Source organism: Macaca thibetana, chromosome 11 (assembly GCF_024542745.1).
Source record: "Macaca thibetana thibetana isolate TM-01 chromosome 11, ASM2454274v1, whole genome shotgun sequence".
In the NCBI taxonomy this organism is placed as follows: domain Eukaryota; kingdom Metazoa; phylum Chordata; class Mammalia; order Primates; family Cercopithecidae; genus Macaca; species Macaca thibetana.
In genome coordinates this window covers 9,553,872-9,567,733 of record NC_065588.1, presented here as the reverse complement: position 1 = coordinate 9,567,733, position 13,862 = coordinate 9,553,872, and the positions used below count along the sequence as shown (strand labels likewise).

At 50.3% G+C, this 13,862-nt stretch overlaps 1 protein-coding gene across 3 annotated transcripts in view; it reads right to left on the bottom strand.

The window, feature by feature from the left end:
* The window catches only part of DDX11 (DEAD/H-box helicase 11), a 31,938-nt gene extending 18,620 nt beyond the window's left edge, over positions 1–13,318 (bottom strand). For 2 of the 3 annotated variants that reach the window (XM_050750202.1, XM_050750203.1), the window contains exons 1-5: positions 12,035–13,318; positions 7,287–7,434; positions 1,734–1,982; positions 1,128–1,214; positions 673–830 (exon numbers count right to left, since the gene is read on the bottom strand). In XM_050750202.1, coding sequence (XP_050606159.1) covers positions 673–830; positions 1,128–1,214; positions 1,734–1,982; positions 7,287–7,434; positions 12,035–12,042 — 650 coding nt within the window. In that variant the 5' untranslated portion in view covers positions 12,043–13,318. Of the gene's footprint in view, positions 1–672; positions 831–1,127; positions 1,215–1,733; positions 1,983–7,286; positions 7,435–7,534; positions 8,823–12,034 lie in introns of those variants that run through there. The other variant, XM_050750201.1, reaches the window with a different exon arrangement.
* Positions 13,319–13,862: the final 544 nt, after the last annotated feature.

The window sequence follows — 13,862 nt, the reverse complement described above, 5'->3', positions numbered from 1 at the left end:
GTCCCCTCCATGTCTTCTTCCCTTCTACGTCCACAGCATCTGGACAGTGCCACACCCAGAGCAGACACTCAGGGATGGTGGTGAGGTTCCAGTGTGAATGGGAACAGGGCTGTCACCAGGGATCCTGTGGGCCCGAAATGGCCTGGGTGGCCTGCTCAGGGCTAAGTCACCCAGCAGCTCATGGCTCATCAAGTGGAAACCTCGAGTCTAGACCAACAGAGGCCTTATGGGAGAAGAAAAGCTCAGGCTAAGGACGCCTTGACGGCTGACACCTCACAGGTTACCCAGCGCAGTCAGCTGCCTCAGAGCCTGAGATCTAGAGCCAGGCTGGCCGAGTTCCAGCCCAGCTCTCCACTGTCGAGGCTTGTGGCCTCAGCCAAGGTGTCTCCCCTTGTGGGGCTGCAGCCTCCTTGTGTATAAGGCACAGATCCAAATGTTCCTGCCCTGCCTGAGCTGCCGTGAGGACAGCTGAGAGGACACAGGCCAGGCCAGTGACTGTCCTCACAGCCATTGGCACTCATGGATCCCAGGAAGGACCCGGCTTAGAGCAGAGGGCAGAGGCCACCATGCCTCTCACCAGGTGCTTCATGGCATCTGTGGCATGAGGGAAAGAGCTGTCTTCAAGGGTGTCCCCTGGCCTGGGGCAGGGTAGCGCTGCCACCTCTGTCTCACCCGCTCGCTGCCTTTTTCTCCTCGTCGCTCTCGTATTCGGCAAGGACCAGCTCCTCCTCCCCAGACTCCAGCTGCTCCGGCCGCTCAGCCCCCGGGCCTGTCTCTAGCATCTCTCTGCTGAGGCGGAGGAGATTCTCCGTTTCTTCTTCTTCCTGCCTCTGGACAGGAGGAGTGGAGGTGGGGAGGGAGGAAGAAGTCTCAGCACCAGTACCCGCCTCCCACGTGCCAGAGACAAAGCACACTACGCCCATTCACAGGGGCCTGGCTGCCTGGCTGGAGAGAGGTCTACTCGCAGGATCCACGCCTCAACCACTCACAGCCCAGCTCCTGTACAGGAGCACATAGCCAGTGAGGATCATGGAGGGGAGACTGAGGCCCTGGCCACGCATCCATGAGCCTCCAAGCAGAGCGACCCTGCCTGGACATAATCCTACCCCCCAAGAAATGAGGCTCACCAGGCGCTTGGCTGCATATTTGAACTGCGCCCTGTGCTGCAGCTGCTGCAGGCGTTCTTCTCGCTGCTTCCTCCTGGCCTGCTCCGCCTAAAGGAGGCAGACATGAAGGAAAATCACCAGGAAGCCCCTAACCAGGCCTCTCCTAAGGAGTCTGGATGGCTCAGCCTGGCGCCTCCTCACCTGGGGCAGCTCTCCTTCCCCAACCAGCACTCAAGGGCTGCCGCATCCCCCACCAGGACCTCAATCCCGCAGGTCCCAGCCTCGCTGCTCACCGCGCAAGGCTGCACACTCCTCCCAAAGCCACACGCTCTCCATCAGATCCATTTGCAGCCACTGAACCACGTTGCCAATGGCAATGAACAGGTCCTTTCCCAGGTGAGTAATAAATGGGAACCGACAGTTCGTTATGTGGAGAAGGCCTGCTGACCTCCAGCTCAAAAAAGATAGCACCAGGGCAGCACCGTCGACCCAAGGAGCTGATGAAGAGCTGAGAGGCACGGCAACGGCAGAGGAACACACACTACTTGATTCTCGGAATCGCCCCAGAACAATCGCTGAAGCCATGTTTCCTCCATCACTCCCACTTCGGGATACCCCTGGTCTCACCTTTAGTCGATCCACCAGGTCCCTCTCTTCTTTCTTCTGCACAAACTGAGTCACCCAGGCCGGCTCTCCAGCAGGCCTCGGGGTGGCTGCGGCCCCTTTGCAGGAAGACGACAGACACAGGGATTCATCTTTCTCATCATGTAAGGGGCCAGTTCCAGTTTCAAGGAGTCGTGCCTCTTCCTCACGCTTCTTCTGTTCAAAGTCACGGAGCCAGGAGAGGGCTCCACAAATAAGACTTAAGGACTTTCCCTGCAGAAAGAAAAATGATCTTCAGAAACAGGAAAACAACAAAGCTTCCCACATGACCTTTCCCCATTTTACTAAAAGCTTGAAAGAAGGTCTGGCTGTACATATGAGAGGATGCTCTAAGACCAGCCTAGGAAAGGAAAGGAAAGGAAGGAAATTAGCATTAGGATAGCCAGGAAAAACAGAAAAGAAGGAAGAAACGAAAATTGGGCCCAAGAAGCAGGAAAGAGCTTCTTTAATTATCCAGCTTACTGTTCTGAAAACAAATTTAAAGCAGTTTATCAGATTATATGTAAATATCGCACAAAATTAGAAGCTGAGACATTAGACAAAAAGCCCCCCAAAAGAATTAAGGCCCCCAAATGCTAAGCAAGAAATCCCATGCACTTGCCAACGCGGAGCCTAGCAGCCACTCAGCCCTCATGCAGATGCAGGATGATGAGTCACGAGGGCCAGGGTTTACATGTTTATTTTTTTATTTTTTAAAGCAAACTAATCACTCTAGAGGACACCACTCTCTCTGTTTTTGAGAGGAGGTCTTGCTATGTTGCCCAGGCTGGTATGGAACTCCTGAGCTCACACAATTCTCTGGCCTCAGCCTCCCAAGTGGCTGGGACTACAGGTGTGCGCCTCTGCACACAGACTGGAAAACACTACTCTTGACTTAAGACCAGAATTTTCTGTGAGCCTGATTGAATTGTATTCCTCCAAATTCCTATGTTGAAGTCCTAACCCCCAGTGTCTCAGAATGTGGCCTTATCTGGAAATAGGACCATCGCAAATGTAATCAGTTAAGATGAGACTACTAGGACGGGCCCCAGCCTGAAGGGCGAATATCCTTATTAGAAAGGGGACACGTGGATGCAGACATGAGCAGAAGGCAGGCGATGTGACGACACCCAAGAAGACGCCACCTATAAGCCAGGGAAAGGGGCCTGAAGAGATCTTTGCCTTGCGACCCTCAGAAGGGCCCAGGCACGCGGACACCTTGATCTCAGCCTCCAGCCTCCAGCGCTGCGGGACATCAGTTTCTGTTGTTTAAGCCCCAGTGTGTGAAGCTTCCCTCCGGCAGCTCCAGGGAACCAATACAGTTCTTCCAGAGAGGACCCTTCAGGGAGCACCACAAGGAGGTGGCCCTGGTGTCCACAGGGGGACTCAGCTCAGGGGAGTCTCTGGAGGAGTCCATGCCTTCTGCTGCAGGCAGTCAGCTCTTCCAGCCTGCTGAACCCGGAGGGGTTCTCAGAGTATCCGGGGTGGGGTGAAATACCTGGTTTGACCAGGGTTGGGGCAGCAGCGCAGCACAGGAGTCAGAGCCTCAAACTCCACAGCCAGGCGCCAGGGTTCCAGCTGCCTCCCCAACCTGCAGCTCTGTGGCTCAGGCTGGCCTCACTACGCTTGTTTCCAGGAGTGCAGAAATGGGAATGGCAACAGTAGCACCCTCCTCATAGAAATGGTGCAAGCAGGACATGGTGCAAGTAGCACCCTCCTCATAGAAATGGTGCAAGCAGGACACATGAAAGGCCAAATCCTCTGGATTAGAGGATTGCCTGGCAAATAACAAGTGAGCGGTTAGAGTGAGCTAACTTTTTGCTATCATTAAGTAATAATAATACAATTATTAACAGCATTATTCTGGGATATGGGATCTATTAGTTTTCATCAGAATCTTGAAGGGCCCTGGGATAGGATAGAATGACACTGTTGACAAATGGATGGATCCCATATTTTTACAAAAGCCCCGTATGGACCATTTCCCTCGGCTTTTGACAGAAAGTAAACGGCAGAGAGTTCCAGGCGGCACTTCCCAGCAGCACCTGGGGGGCGGCTCTTCCGTGCTGCCTGTGACATTGGAAGCAGTCAGCTTCAGCTGTCACTGGGCCAGGAGACAATGGTTAGAAAGCCAGTGCCCTCCATCTGAAAGTGAGCTGAGGAAGTTCCTGAGGGCATGGTCAAAGTTATCTTTCAAAAACAACCGTGGGTACACTCCGGCACAACAACAAAAGAACAACTGAGGCCCATGGTTTTCTACATCCAGTAATGAGACCGCAAAACTTTGAGATTGGAAAATGTTAAAAGGATGCATAACCAAAGGCTCACCTTCCTGGGGTATCGTCCCAGATAACACAGTTAAATGATTTATGCCACAATAAGCAAATTCATTCACTCTGAACACCTGCTGGTTGTAGCAAGCATGGGGCTCAGAGCTGAGGACACAAAGGTGCAGAGCCCCTAGTAAGAGGCCACAGGCCCACATGTAACATACAATTCGAGGGCATCAGAGATCCCTGCAAAGCATGCGCTCCAGGTTCGAGGACTCCCAGAACTGCGGTGTTACACAAGGCACAGCACACACCAAGTTGTAATGGTGACTCCACTTCATAGAGCGATACACGGCTTAAAAGGTGACTATCAAGGATAAACAGTATCTCAGGCAGCTAAGGTGGGGGCACCTGTGCATCCAAGGCGGGGAAGGGCATGGTAGGTACAACAGGTAACAAAAACCCCACTCAGGGTGTCCCACAGCATGGCTGCTCCTGTGGCCTGCAGGACACCCAGGACAGGAGAAAACACTCTATTCAGAAGATGATTTAGAAGACAGAAGAATGTCAAAGGTAATAAAGCCACAGGGTATGTTCCCAGAGAGTGCACACAAGATGAGGCTATAGAACCAGAACATCGACAATTAAAGACTGAGCAGAGGAAGACGACGCGGAAGCCTGGAGTGCAGAAGACTGAGATGGAAAGATCTGAGAGGGAGAAGATGGGTTGTCAGGCTAACCAAGGTGAAAGGGGTCAGGTGCAGTGGCTCATGCCTGTAATCCCAGCACTATGGGAGGGCAGGAGGACTGCTTGAGCCTGGGGGTTTAAGACCACCGGCCTGAGCAGCATAGTGAGATCTCATTTCTACAAATTAAAAAATTAGCCAGGTGTGATGGTGCACACCTATAGTCCCAGCTGCTCAGGAAGCTGAGGTGGGAGGATCACTTGACACCAGAAGGTCGAATGATCCATGCAGTGGACCATGATCTTAACACTGCACTCTGCCCTGGGCAGCAGAGCGACACCCTGTCTCTAAAATGAAAATAAACAAGGCAGAATGAACATGCACTCAACTGTGTTCCAAAGCACACTAAAATTAACCAAAGTAATATGGAGGCTTACACTCACAAAAAGAAAGTGGAAGGAGTAATATGTTTTAGGAGAGAGGGAAAGAAGACAGAGACAACGAAGCGATTCGACAGAGACATCAAAGTGATTCGGCAGAGACACTCAAGCCCAAGTGTCCCCAGAGATCTCCCCTATTCACTCTCAGAAAGACTCAGGAAGTGATAGGAAAGGCAGGTCACTGAAAACAAAGGGACGGATTGAAATTCTTTTCAAGAACAATTAGATCCCCAGGTTGCAATCCCTGCTCCTGCTCCTCGAAGAAGACAGGAAGTGGGCTCTCAGTGGAAGCTGAGCTAGGAGAGCCCTGGAGGCAACAGGCAGAGTGAGGAGGCAAGGGGGAAGGGGAGGAGGGCCAGGCTGAAAGCAGGCACTGAGGGGGACCCTCCACCTGGAGCCTCTTCCCCAGACCACCTCTAGGAAGACTGGCTGTCAGATTTCAGCCCTTGTACCTGCTGGGCCAGAGCGTAGAGGCACCTGCTCTGGAGAGACCGAAGACTCTAGGGAAAATCCCACAGACGTGCTGGCAACTGGAGGCCCCCAACAAAGGAGCCCAGCCTGGCAGCCACAGCCAGCCTGCCCTGCAGACTCAGTCTTTCTGTACCCTGCTCTTCAGCACACACAGGCAGTCCAGGGCCGCCAGACGTTCGAGGAAAGCCTCCAAATGGACATACACCTTGCTGTGGTGTGGGTGCGGTTGTCTGTCCCAGCAACACTCATGCTGAAATCTGTCAAGTCGGTCTGAGGAGCAACTAATTCAAATGACAGGGAAAGGATAGAGAATAAAGGATAGAGGAGGGCTCCAGGGTAAAAATGGAATTGGTCATCTGCTGTGGACTAAATTGTATCCCCACCAAAATGCATGTTAAAAAAATGTTTGCAAAGAACAAAAACAAAAGAAGCTGTGTATGGTGGTGTGCACCCGTAATCTCGGATCTTGCCAGCCACTAGCTACTCTAAAGGCTGAGAGGCGAGGATCACCTGAGTTCGAGACCAGCCTGGGCCACACAGTGAGACTCCCCATCTTAACAAACATATGTTGAAATCCCAACCCTGCCACGGGACTATACTACAGATCTGGCCTTTAAGGGTAAAGGAGGTCATAAGGGAGCAGCAGTAAGGGAGCAGCCCTTGTCCTCATAAAAGAGAAAGACACCAAAGATCTGTTTTTCTCCTCCTCTTTTTAGCTTGTTCCACAGCAAGAAGGCAGCCATCTGCAAGCCGGGAAGAGACCCCCTCCCCAGAACCAGAACCCTGCCAGAACCTTGATCTTCAACTTTCCAGCCTCCAGAATGGTGAGAAATAAATTCCTGTTAAGTCACCCGGTCTATGGTATTTTACTATGGCAGTCCTGGCCGACTAAGACAGGAATTTTCTGTATGGAAAATTGTATTGAGAGGCCATGGGATGATGTGGGAGGAACTGGCATAGGTATATTAAAAACTGAACTAACTTTAAAAAGGCACTTATTAACTCTGAAAAAACAGAGTATTAAGACATATTGTTGAAGACAAAATTATGCTCAAAATGTACACTGAAACTTAGAATTATATTTGAAGGATGGGGAAAGAGAGGGAAAAGAGTTTGTAAGGAAGCCGTCTCATCTACCATAATAGGAAGGCACCAATGACTTCAGCCTAATTTTTCTCAGATCATGGAGCTATGTTTAAGACTTCAGGCCAGGCACGGTGGCTCACGCCTGTAATCCTAGCACTTTGGGAGGCCGAGGTGGGTGGATCACAAGGTCAGGAGATAGAGATCATCCTGGCTAACACAGTGAAACCCTGTCTCTATTAAAAATACACAAAAAAAAATTAGCCGGGCTTGGTGGCGGGGGCCTGTAGTCCCAGCTACTTGGGGAGCTGAGGCAGGAGAATGGCGTGAACCCAGGAGGCAGAGATTGCAGTGAGCCGAGATTGCGCCACTTCACTCCAGCCTGGGCGACAGAGCAAGACTCTATCTCAAAAAAAAAAAAAACAAAAAAAAGGCTTTAATAGAGGAAGTGACCATTACCCAGAAAGACAAACTGAGACTACTCTGCCCAACTTCAAACTATGAACATCTCTAGACAGGCAAACAGGAAAAGCTAGCATGGCTGCCGTTACGTTGTCTTTATCAGTATCTCTCACTATTCATACTCACAGTGCCAGTTGGACTCTCAAATATCCCAATCTTGCCAGCCTCCAAAACCCGGTAAAGCTCTGCCATGAAGTCTTCCTGGATGGAATAGGGCGTGAAGGGAAAAGGAAAATGGATGGTACCAACTTTCTGTGTTTCATTAGCCATGGACCTAGGAAAAATAAATATAACATGTTAAGCTCTCTCATGGTCCAGGAAGAAGTGGCTTGAAATCTGCAGCAGTATCTAAGAGCAGTTTCCACACTTGTTACCAAATTTCTCCTTGGGTTGTACATTTTTCTGGGAAGCAGAGACCATGTTCTTTCCATCCTTCGCAGGTCCGCATGAGGCCATACCAGAATCACGCAATCCACCTAGCGACATGTAACGAACGACTCTAGCAGAATGCAGACCGGGAAAGCCCCTAAACCGAATCTCCCCTGCCATTTCACCGTGGCTCCGACACCTTCCTAATGCCTCTACAAAAGGCTTAGAGCTCTCTTCTCAAAGACAAGCACCCCTAGGATCTAGGGTGTTGCTTATAATTACTTTCTTCTCCCACTTCTCTGCAATGCACATTCACAAGCCGAAGTTACTTCACTTTATCCTGTTGTAAGGTCCTGGAAAATCATGACTCACAGGCAGAGGACCACGAACACAGCTTGTTTGGATGGCGCAAGTTAACATACACATCCTTATAAGTATCTTTAGTTTGCTTCTTAGTTCATCCTAGCCTCCATTTCCAGCACCAGCCAGAGCTGCCTCCTACTAATTTTTCTGGCCTCAAGACGTATGAACTTTCTGTTTGGCTCCAGATAGGAGAGCTCTCTTCACATCACGGAGCTCTGGCTGGAACAGCTTCCCAGTACTGAGACCAGGCATTTCTCTTTCCTTACTAGGCTAAGGGCTAAGAAAAACTCTGCTCCACATTGACGTCATCTTTTTTTCCTCCTCTTCTGAATCTAATTATCTCTGAGATAGTGTTTACCTCTCCTCTCTTCCTTGAATCACCATCTGGAGGCCTGACTCTTCCATCCTGGTTCCCACACCTCTCTCTTTGGAATTCGCTTCTCCAAGCTATTTGCCAGGTCTGTCTCTTCTAAGCACAAATGTTAGTAAGTCCCAAACCTATTTTACTAATATTAATAGATCGAGAGCCCATCTTTGTAACTTTGGCCTCAACAAGAGTAGTGATAGTGTCACTGTATTTACGAGGGGAAAGGTAGTTGCCACGATGCTCTTCGGTTTACGGGCAATTAACACCACTACAGATTGGTGGCAATTTATGGATTTGCACAAGAAGAGAGAACTCACAGAACTAGCACTATTTTACGCTCTGTCTTTACAGATGTGCATCTGGCTGTTTTGTCAGACATTCTGGGGACAAGAAAAAATGAAAAAAGAAAAACATGACTACAGAGGTAGAGGAATAATTACAAGAAGGGTAATTAAAAAACACTATGACAATTCAATCCTGAGAGAGGGGTATGGACTAAAAAAGCTTTAACACATGAAGGAAGGGGAAGAACGGTACCTAATAAATTTTGAGGATCTGCTATGTGTTAAACACTCTACAGGGTCTTTTGCTTTTCTTATCTCATTTAATATGGCCGGGCGCGGTGGCTCAAGCCTGTAATCCCAGCTCTTTGGGAGGCCGAGACGGGCGGATCACGAGGTCAGAAGATCGAGACCATCCTGGCTAACACGGTGAAACCCCGTCTCTACTAAAAAATACAAAAAACTAGCCGGGCGTGGTGGCGGGCGCCTGTAGTCCCAGCTACTCGGGAGGCTGAGGCAGGGGAGTGGCGTGAACCTGGGAGGCGGAGCTTGCAGTGAGCTGAGATCCGGCCACTGCACTCCAGCCTGGGCGACAGAGCAAGACTCCATCTCAAAAAAAAAAAAAAAAATCTGTACAACACTATAAGGATACAGCTATCGGATACTGATTCTTATAGAAATTAATTGCTCAAAGTCACAGCTAAAAAGTGGAAAACCAGGGATTCGAATCCAGGTCCAAATGACTGTGCTTTGGTGAAGCTCATCCGGTTGCAAGAGATATCCAGCGTAAGTAAAGGGAGGCTCACTGAAAGGAGGTTCACAAACTGAGAGTAAGAATTGAAACTATCTGGGAAAGCCAAAAACAGAAGCAGACTAAAGCGGCAAGGTAGCTCAGACTTCAAGACAGCTCCAGAACGTCACCAGCAACATACACCCACGGGGTTCACTCTCCTGCTCAGCCGGGTGCCGGACACGCCACAATCTCACTCCCTCGGCGCACTCGGTTTCTGCTTACCCCACACTGGAGCTTGCACGTGGCCTCGTCAGCCCCTGGACCTTTCAGCTTCGGCTCCCACTGCCAAATAAAAAGTCTTGGTGTCTCCCTGTTCTGAATCCCAAGAGAAAAAGCTGACCAGCAGCTTCTCTCAAGACAGAACACTGGTCAGCCTGATACCGGTCAGGCTCCCGGCCTCATCTACTCAGCTCGGGTCTTGCACTTGCTGCTCCCCTTGGCCTGGAGAAGGAGGAGTCCTCAATATCCAGGCCCGGCTCAGGCTCACCTCCTCAGAGAAGGCTCTCCGGCTGTCTGGCTACTGGACAGGGGTCAACCACCACCCCCACTCCTCAACCCCTAGCTTGCTCTAAGTCACTTTTTAAAAATCACATTACTCTGTATTTAACTTATTCATAGCTCTTAGCACCATCTGAACCTATTTATTCTTTCTCACTGGAATATAAGTTCCATAAATAGAGGAACCTTGTCTGTCTTGTTCTTCTCTGGCTCCAGGACTCAGAATGAGGTGCTTCAACACCTCATAGGCATTCAACAAAAATGTGATGAACGAATGAGTAGCCAGCCAGACATGCGGGCTGTATAAGTAAAGGTTTCTGTTCCAAGGCTGGGTAATGGAGGTCCCACGACTTCAATACCTATCTAGTTAAATGGCCAGTTCTTTAATGGTTTTGAACCGTTTTCACATAACCCCACAACAACCCTGTGTGGTCGGTATTTTTATAAGCTCTATTTTATAAAGAAAGAAACTGAGACGCAGTAAACTTAAGTGACTAGCCCAAGGTCACTCAGCAAGTGCTTGAACTCAGGATTTGAACCACATCTGCCAGACGGCCACCGCACCTGAAGCTTTGTATCTCCTCACTTTTCCTCCCACCAGGGTAAGTGGGATAAAAAAGGCAGACTTGGTTACCAAACTCTAGAATGACAATACTAAACAATACAGAAGAAACATTAAGTATTATTTCATTTCCCCGTCAGTGGTAATTATAGATCTCATTATTCCAGAAGCAGCACAGGCTAAATCACAGAGGTTTAGATAAATCTGAGTAAAACGGATTCACTAAGCCAGATTAAAAACATTTGCAGTGACTTGTTCAGCCCTCTTCAGGTTGGCTGTGTGGACGGAGGACAACCATCACCTCCCTGTGTCAAGGCACACACCAGGACAGCAAATCTCATGCTCATTAAACGAGGTAAGAGTTGTGAAAGCACTTCAGGAACATATTGGTTCTTTTCTTTCTTTTATTTTTTTTTTGAGACGGAGTCTTGCTCTGTCGCCCAGGCTGGTGTGCAGTGGCATGACCTCGGCTCACTGCAAGCTCCGCCTCCCGGGTTTACGCCATTCTCCTGCCTCAGCCTCCGGAGTAGCTGGGACTACCACGCCCGGCTAATTTTTTTGTATTTTTAGTAGGGACGGGGTTTCACCGGGTTAGCCAGGATGGTCTTGATCTCCTGACCTCGTGATCCACCCGCTTCAGCCTCCCAAAGTGCTGGGATTACAGGCGTGAGCCATCGCGCCCGGCCCACGTCAGTTCTTAAAGTGTTCATTTTCTTCGGTCCCCAATTATCACTCATTACTGAGTACAGACTATTGCTATGGGCTCAATTGTGTCCTCCCCACACTGATCTTGGACGTCCCAAGCCTCTGGGACTGTGAGCAAACACATTTCTGTGTCGAAGCCACCCAGTTTATGGTCTTTTGTTATGGCAGCCGGGGCTGACCAGGACAACTATGTGGCAGGTACTACCTACCATATGGCCCTAAAATGTTTTAACTTCACACACCTGGAAAGCACCACAGCCCCAAGAGAAAAGCTTTTCCGCACTGCTGTTAAGCCAGGGCCATACACTGCAGTGCTGTGGTGCTCCACCAGCTGGAGGATGGCCTGGCCCATAAAACCCACATTCCCACCTTGCTCTGGCCCTGTCTCCCCTCCCACCTGCAACCTGAGCTTGCACCCTGTGTGGAACCCAACCAGCGGCTTATGAGCATTTAAGTCCACGTTTATGACACTTCCGTCAACAATCTGGTCAACTGCACTCATCCCTGGCCTCTGTACTGTACCCTGCTCCGCCTCAATTCCGGCCCTAAGGGAAGCTAGAGCCATGGAGCCCTTAACTTTATCGGCTCTGGGCTCAGATTGCCAAGTTTAGGATCCCAGCTGTATCCTTGCTAAAGTTAGTATCTCTGGGACTCAGTTTCTGCATCTGTAAGAGACAAGTGGGTCACAGTGCTCACTCACTGCTGCAGTGTCTTATATACGTAACATAATCCATGAAAAGCTCAACATAGCTGGGCCAAAAGACAGACCCAGACGCGCGGCTGCTGTAAATACCGACTCCTGCGCACCGCCCAGTTCCACCGCAGGCACAACCTTCGCAGGCCTGCCCAGTCTCCGCACAGGGTTCCCGCCTGTCAATCACGCTGGCCCCGCCCTCAACTTCCGGAATGATTTCCCGCTCGGGACTGGCCACCCACCTTTGCATACAGGGGTCCCGCGCCGGAACAGATACCTAGTTTGCGATTTCACCAGAGTCGCCCTTCCTTGTCCCGCTGCTCCTCGTCCTCAGCTCTGCCGCCACACAGCACTGCGCTCACCTTCTTCGCCGGAAGAATTGCTACGCTGAAAGCCAGGCCCAGGGAATCATGGCAAACGCCGCTGCATTTGAAACTCGCGGCTCCCTTCAATGAAAGGCTGCCGGAACAACCTCCGCCGCTGCGCATGCGCACTCGAGGACGCGCGCGAACACGCAGCTGCCGTAATCTGGAGGGGGCGTGGTTTGCGCGCTCCGGAACTTGGAGCTCACCTCAGGGTTCGGTGCCTCCTCCCGCTGCTTTCCGCCCGCTGCGGGCTGTGTGATTAATCCCCGACGATTAGCGCCAGTTGCACGAAGCGCTGGACGGTTGCCTGACCAGATGAAACATCAGCCGATTTTCCAACGCCCAGGGACGGGCGCTGTCCCCGAAACGGGAAACCTGTCTTCTGGTCCTGGCTCTAGTCGGCCTCTGGAGATCCGCAGCTCGGTTATTTTACCTCTGAAACGGACGACACCTGCACTGCGCATCCCAGCGGCTCCTCCACGCGGAGAGACAGTGTCAGTGAAAGGCCGTCTAGATGACGAATTGATGAAATCGTTTCTGCCCCGTGCGGGGCACGACCTTGCAGAGAGCCCGGAAGACCCAGCCCTGCCTGGAGCTTACCTGCTAATTAGGAGGACAACGCATCACCTCACCTCCCTGGACTTTGCTTCTCCTTTATTCAGTGAGGGATTGGACTAGCTGGTCCTTAAGAACTTTTCAGAAAGTCTGGTTCTGGCAGATGATCAATAGGAGCATCTCATGCTACGGGCTTTCCTGAATGACAGGTAATTGGTGCGCCTTCCCAGCAGGGTCAGGGGGAGTTGCTGGGACTTGAAGGAAAGGCTTCTGGGGAGAGGAGCCAGTGTTAACAAGCTGTCGAAAAGCTTGGAGGTGGGAATTTACAAAAGGTGATTCCAGGGTCAATTTTTTTTTTTGTCACCTGCTTCCTTATTGGGCAGTTTGGAGAGGGCGAGGAAGTAATACCCTTCAGGGTCTTGGGATGTGGCCAGCAGACTCCTTAGAGGGTCTTTGAAGTCTTAGTTTTAAGTTTAGAATTCATGGCCAGAGTACTTAAGTAGACTTTTCTCCAAAGAAGATGTACAGGTGGCTCACAGGCCCATAAAAATGTTGCATTCTACCCTATAACATCTGTGTTTGGTTTTGCATAAAAACAGAGTTTTAAAATAACTGTTGTCTGGTAAATTGACATCTCTAGAATAGAAGGTACACTAGGTTTTTTACCCTATTGCTTCAAACACCATCCCACACAGCCACACTCCTAGGGTAGGAATCGTCCAGTTTAAGAAGCGCCATTGGAGGAATAGAAAGTGATAGGACGTGAAGGTCGCTCAGGGTCTGGTTGTAGAAGGCTTTAAACAACAAGCTAATAAATTTAGACTTCACACTGTAGACAAGTTGCAAGTCACTGAAACATTTTTAAACAGAGGAGTGGATTTGCAAATGCAACGTCTTGGAAATACTAAGCTGGAAGCAGTGTGAAGGATGGTTTGGCGGGGAGACCAGAAGCAAGCAGCCAGGTTGGGTTGTGCAGTAAACCAGACAGTGCAGTAGGGGCTTGGACCTCAAGAGTGGCAATAGGCATGGAGAGGACAAAGGCCGTTCCCACCAGGCTGTAAATCTGGATTGTGTCCCTCCATCCTCCCCTCACCTCTGCCCTGGAGGCTTATGTTTAGAGAGCTGTACTCCTAACATGAGTCCCTGGGCT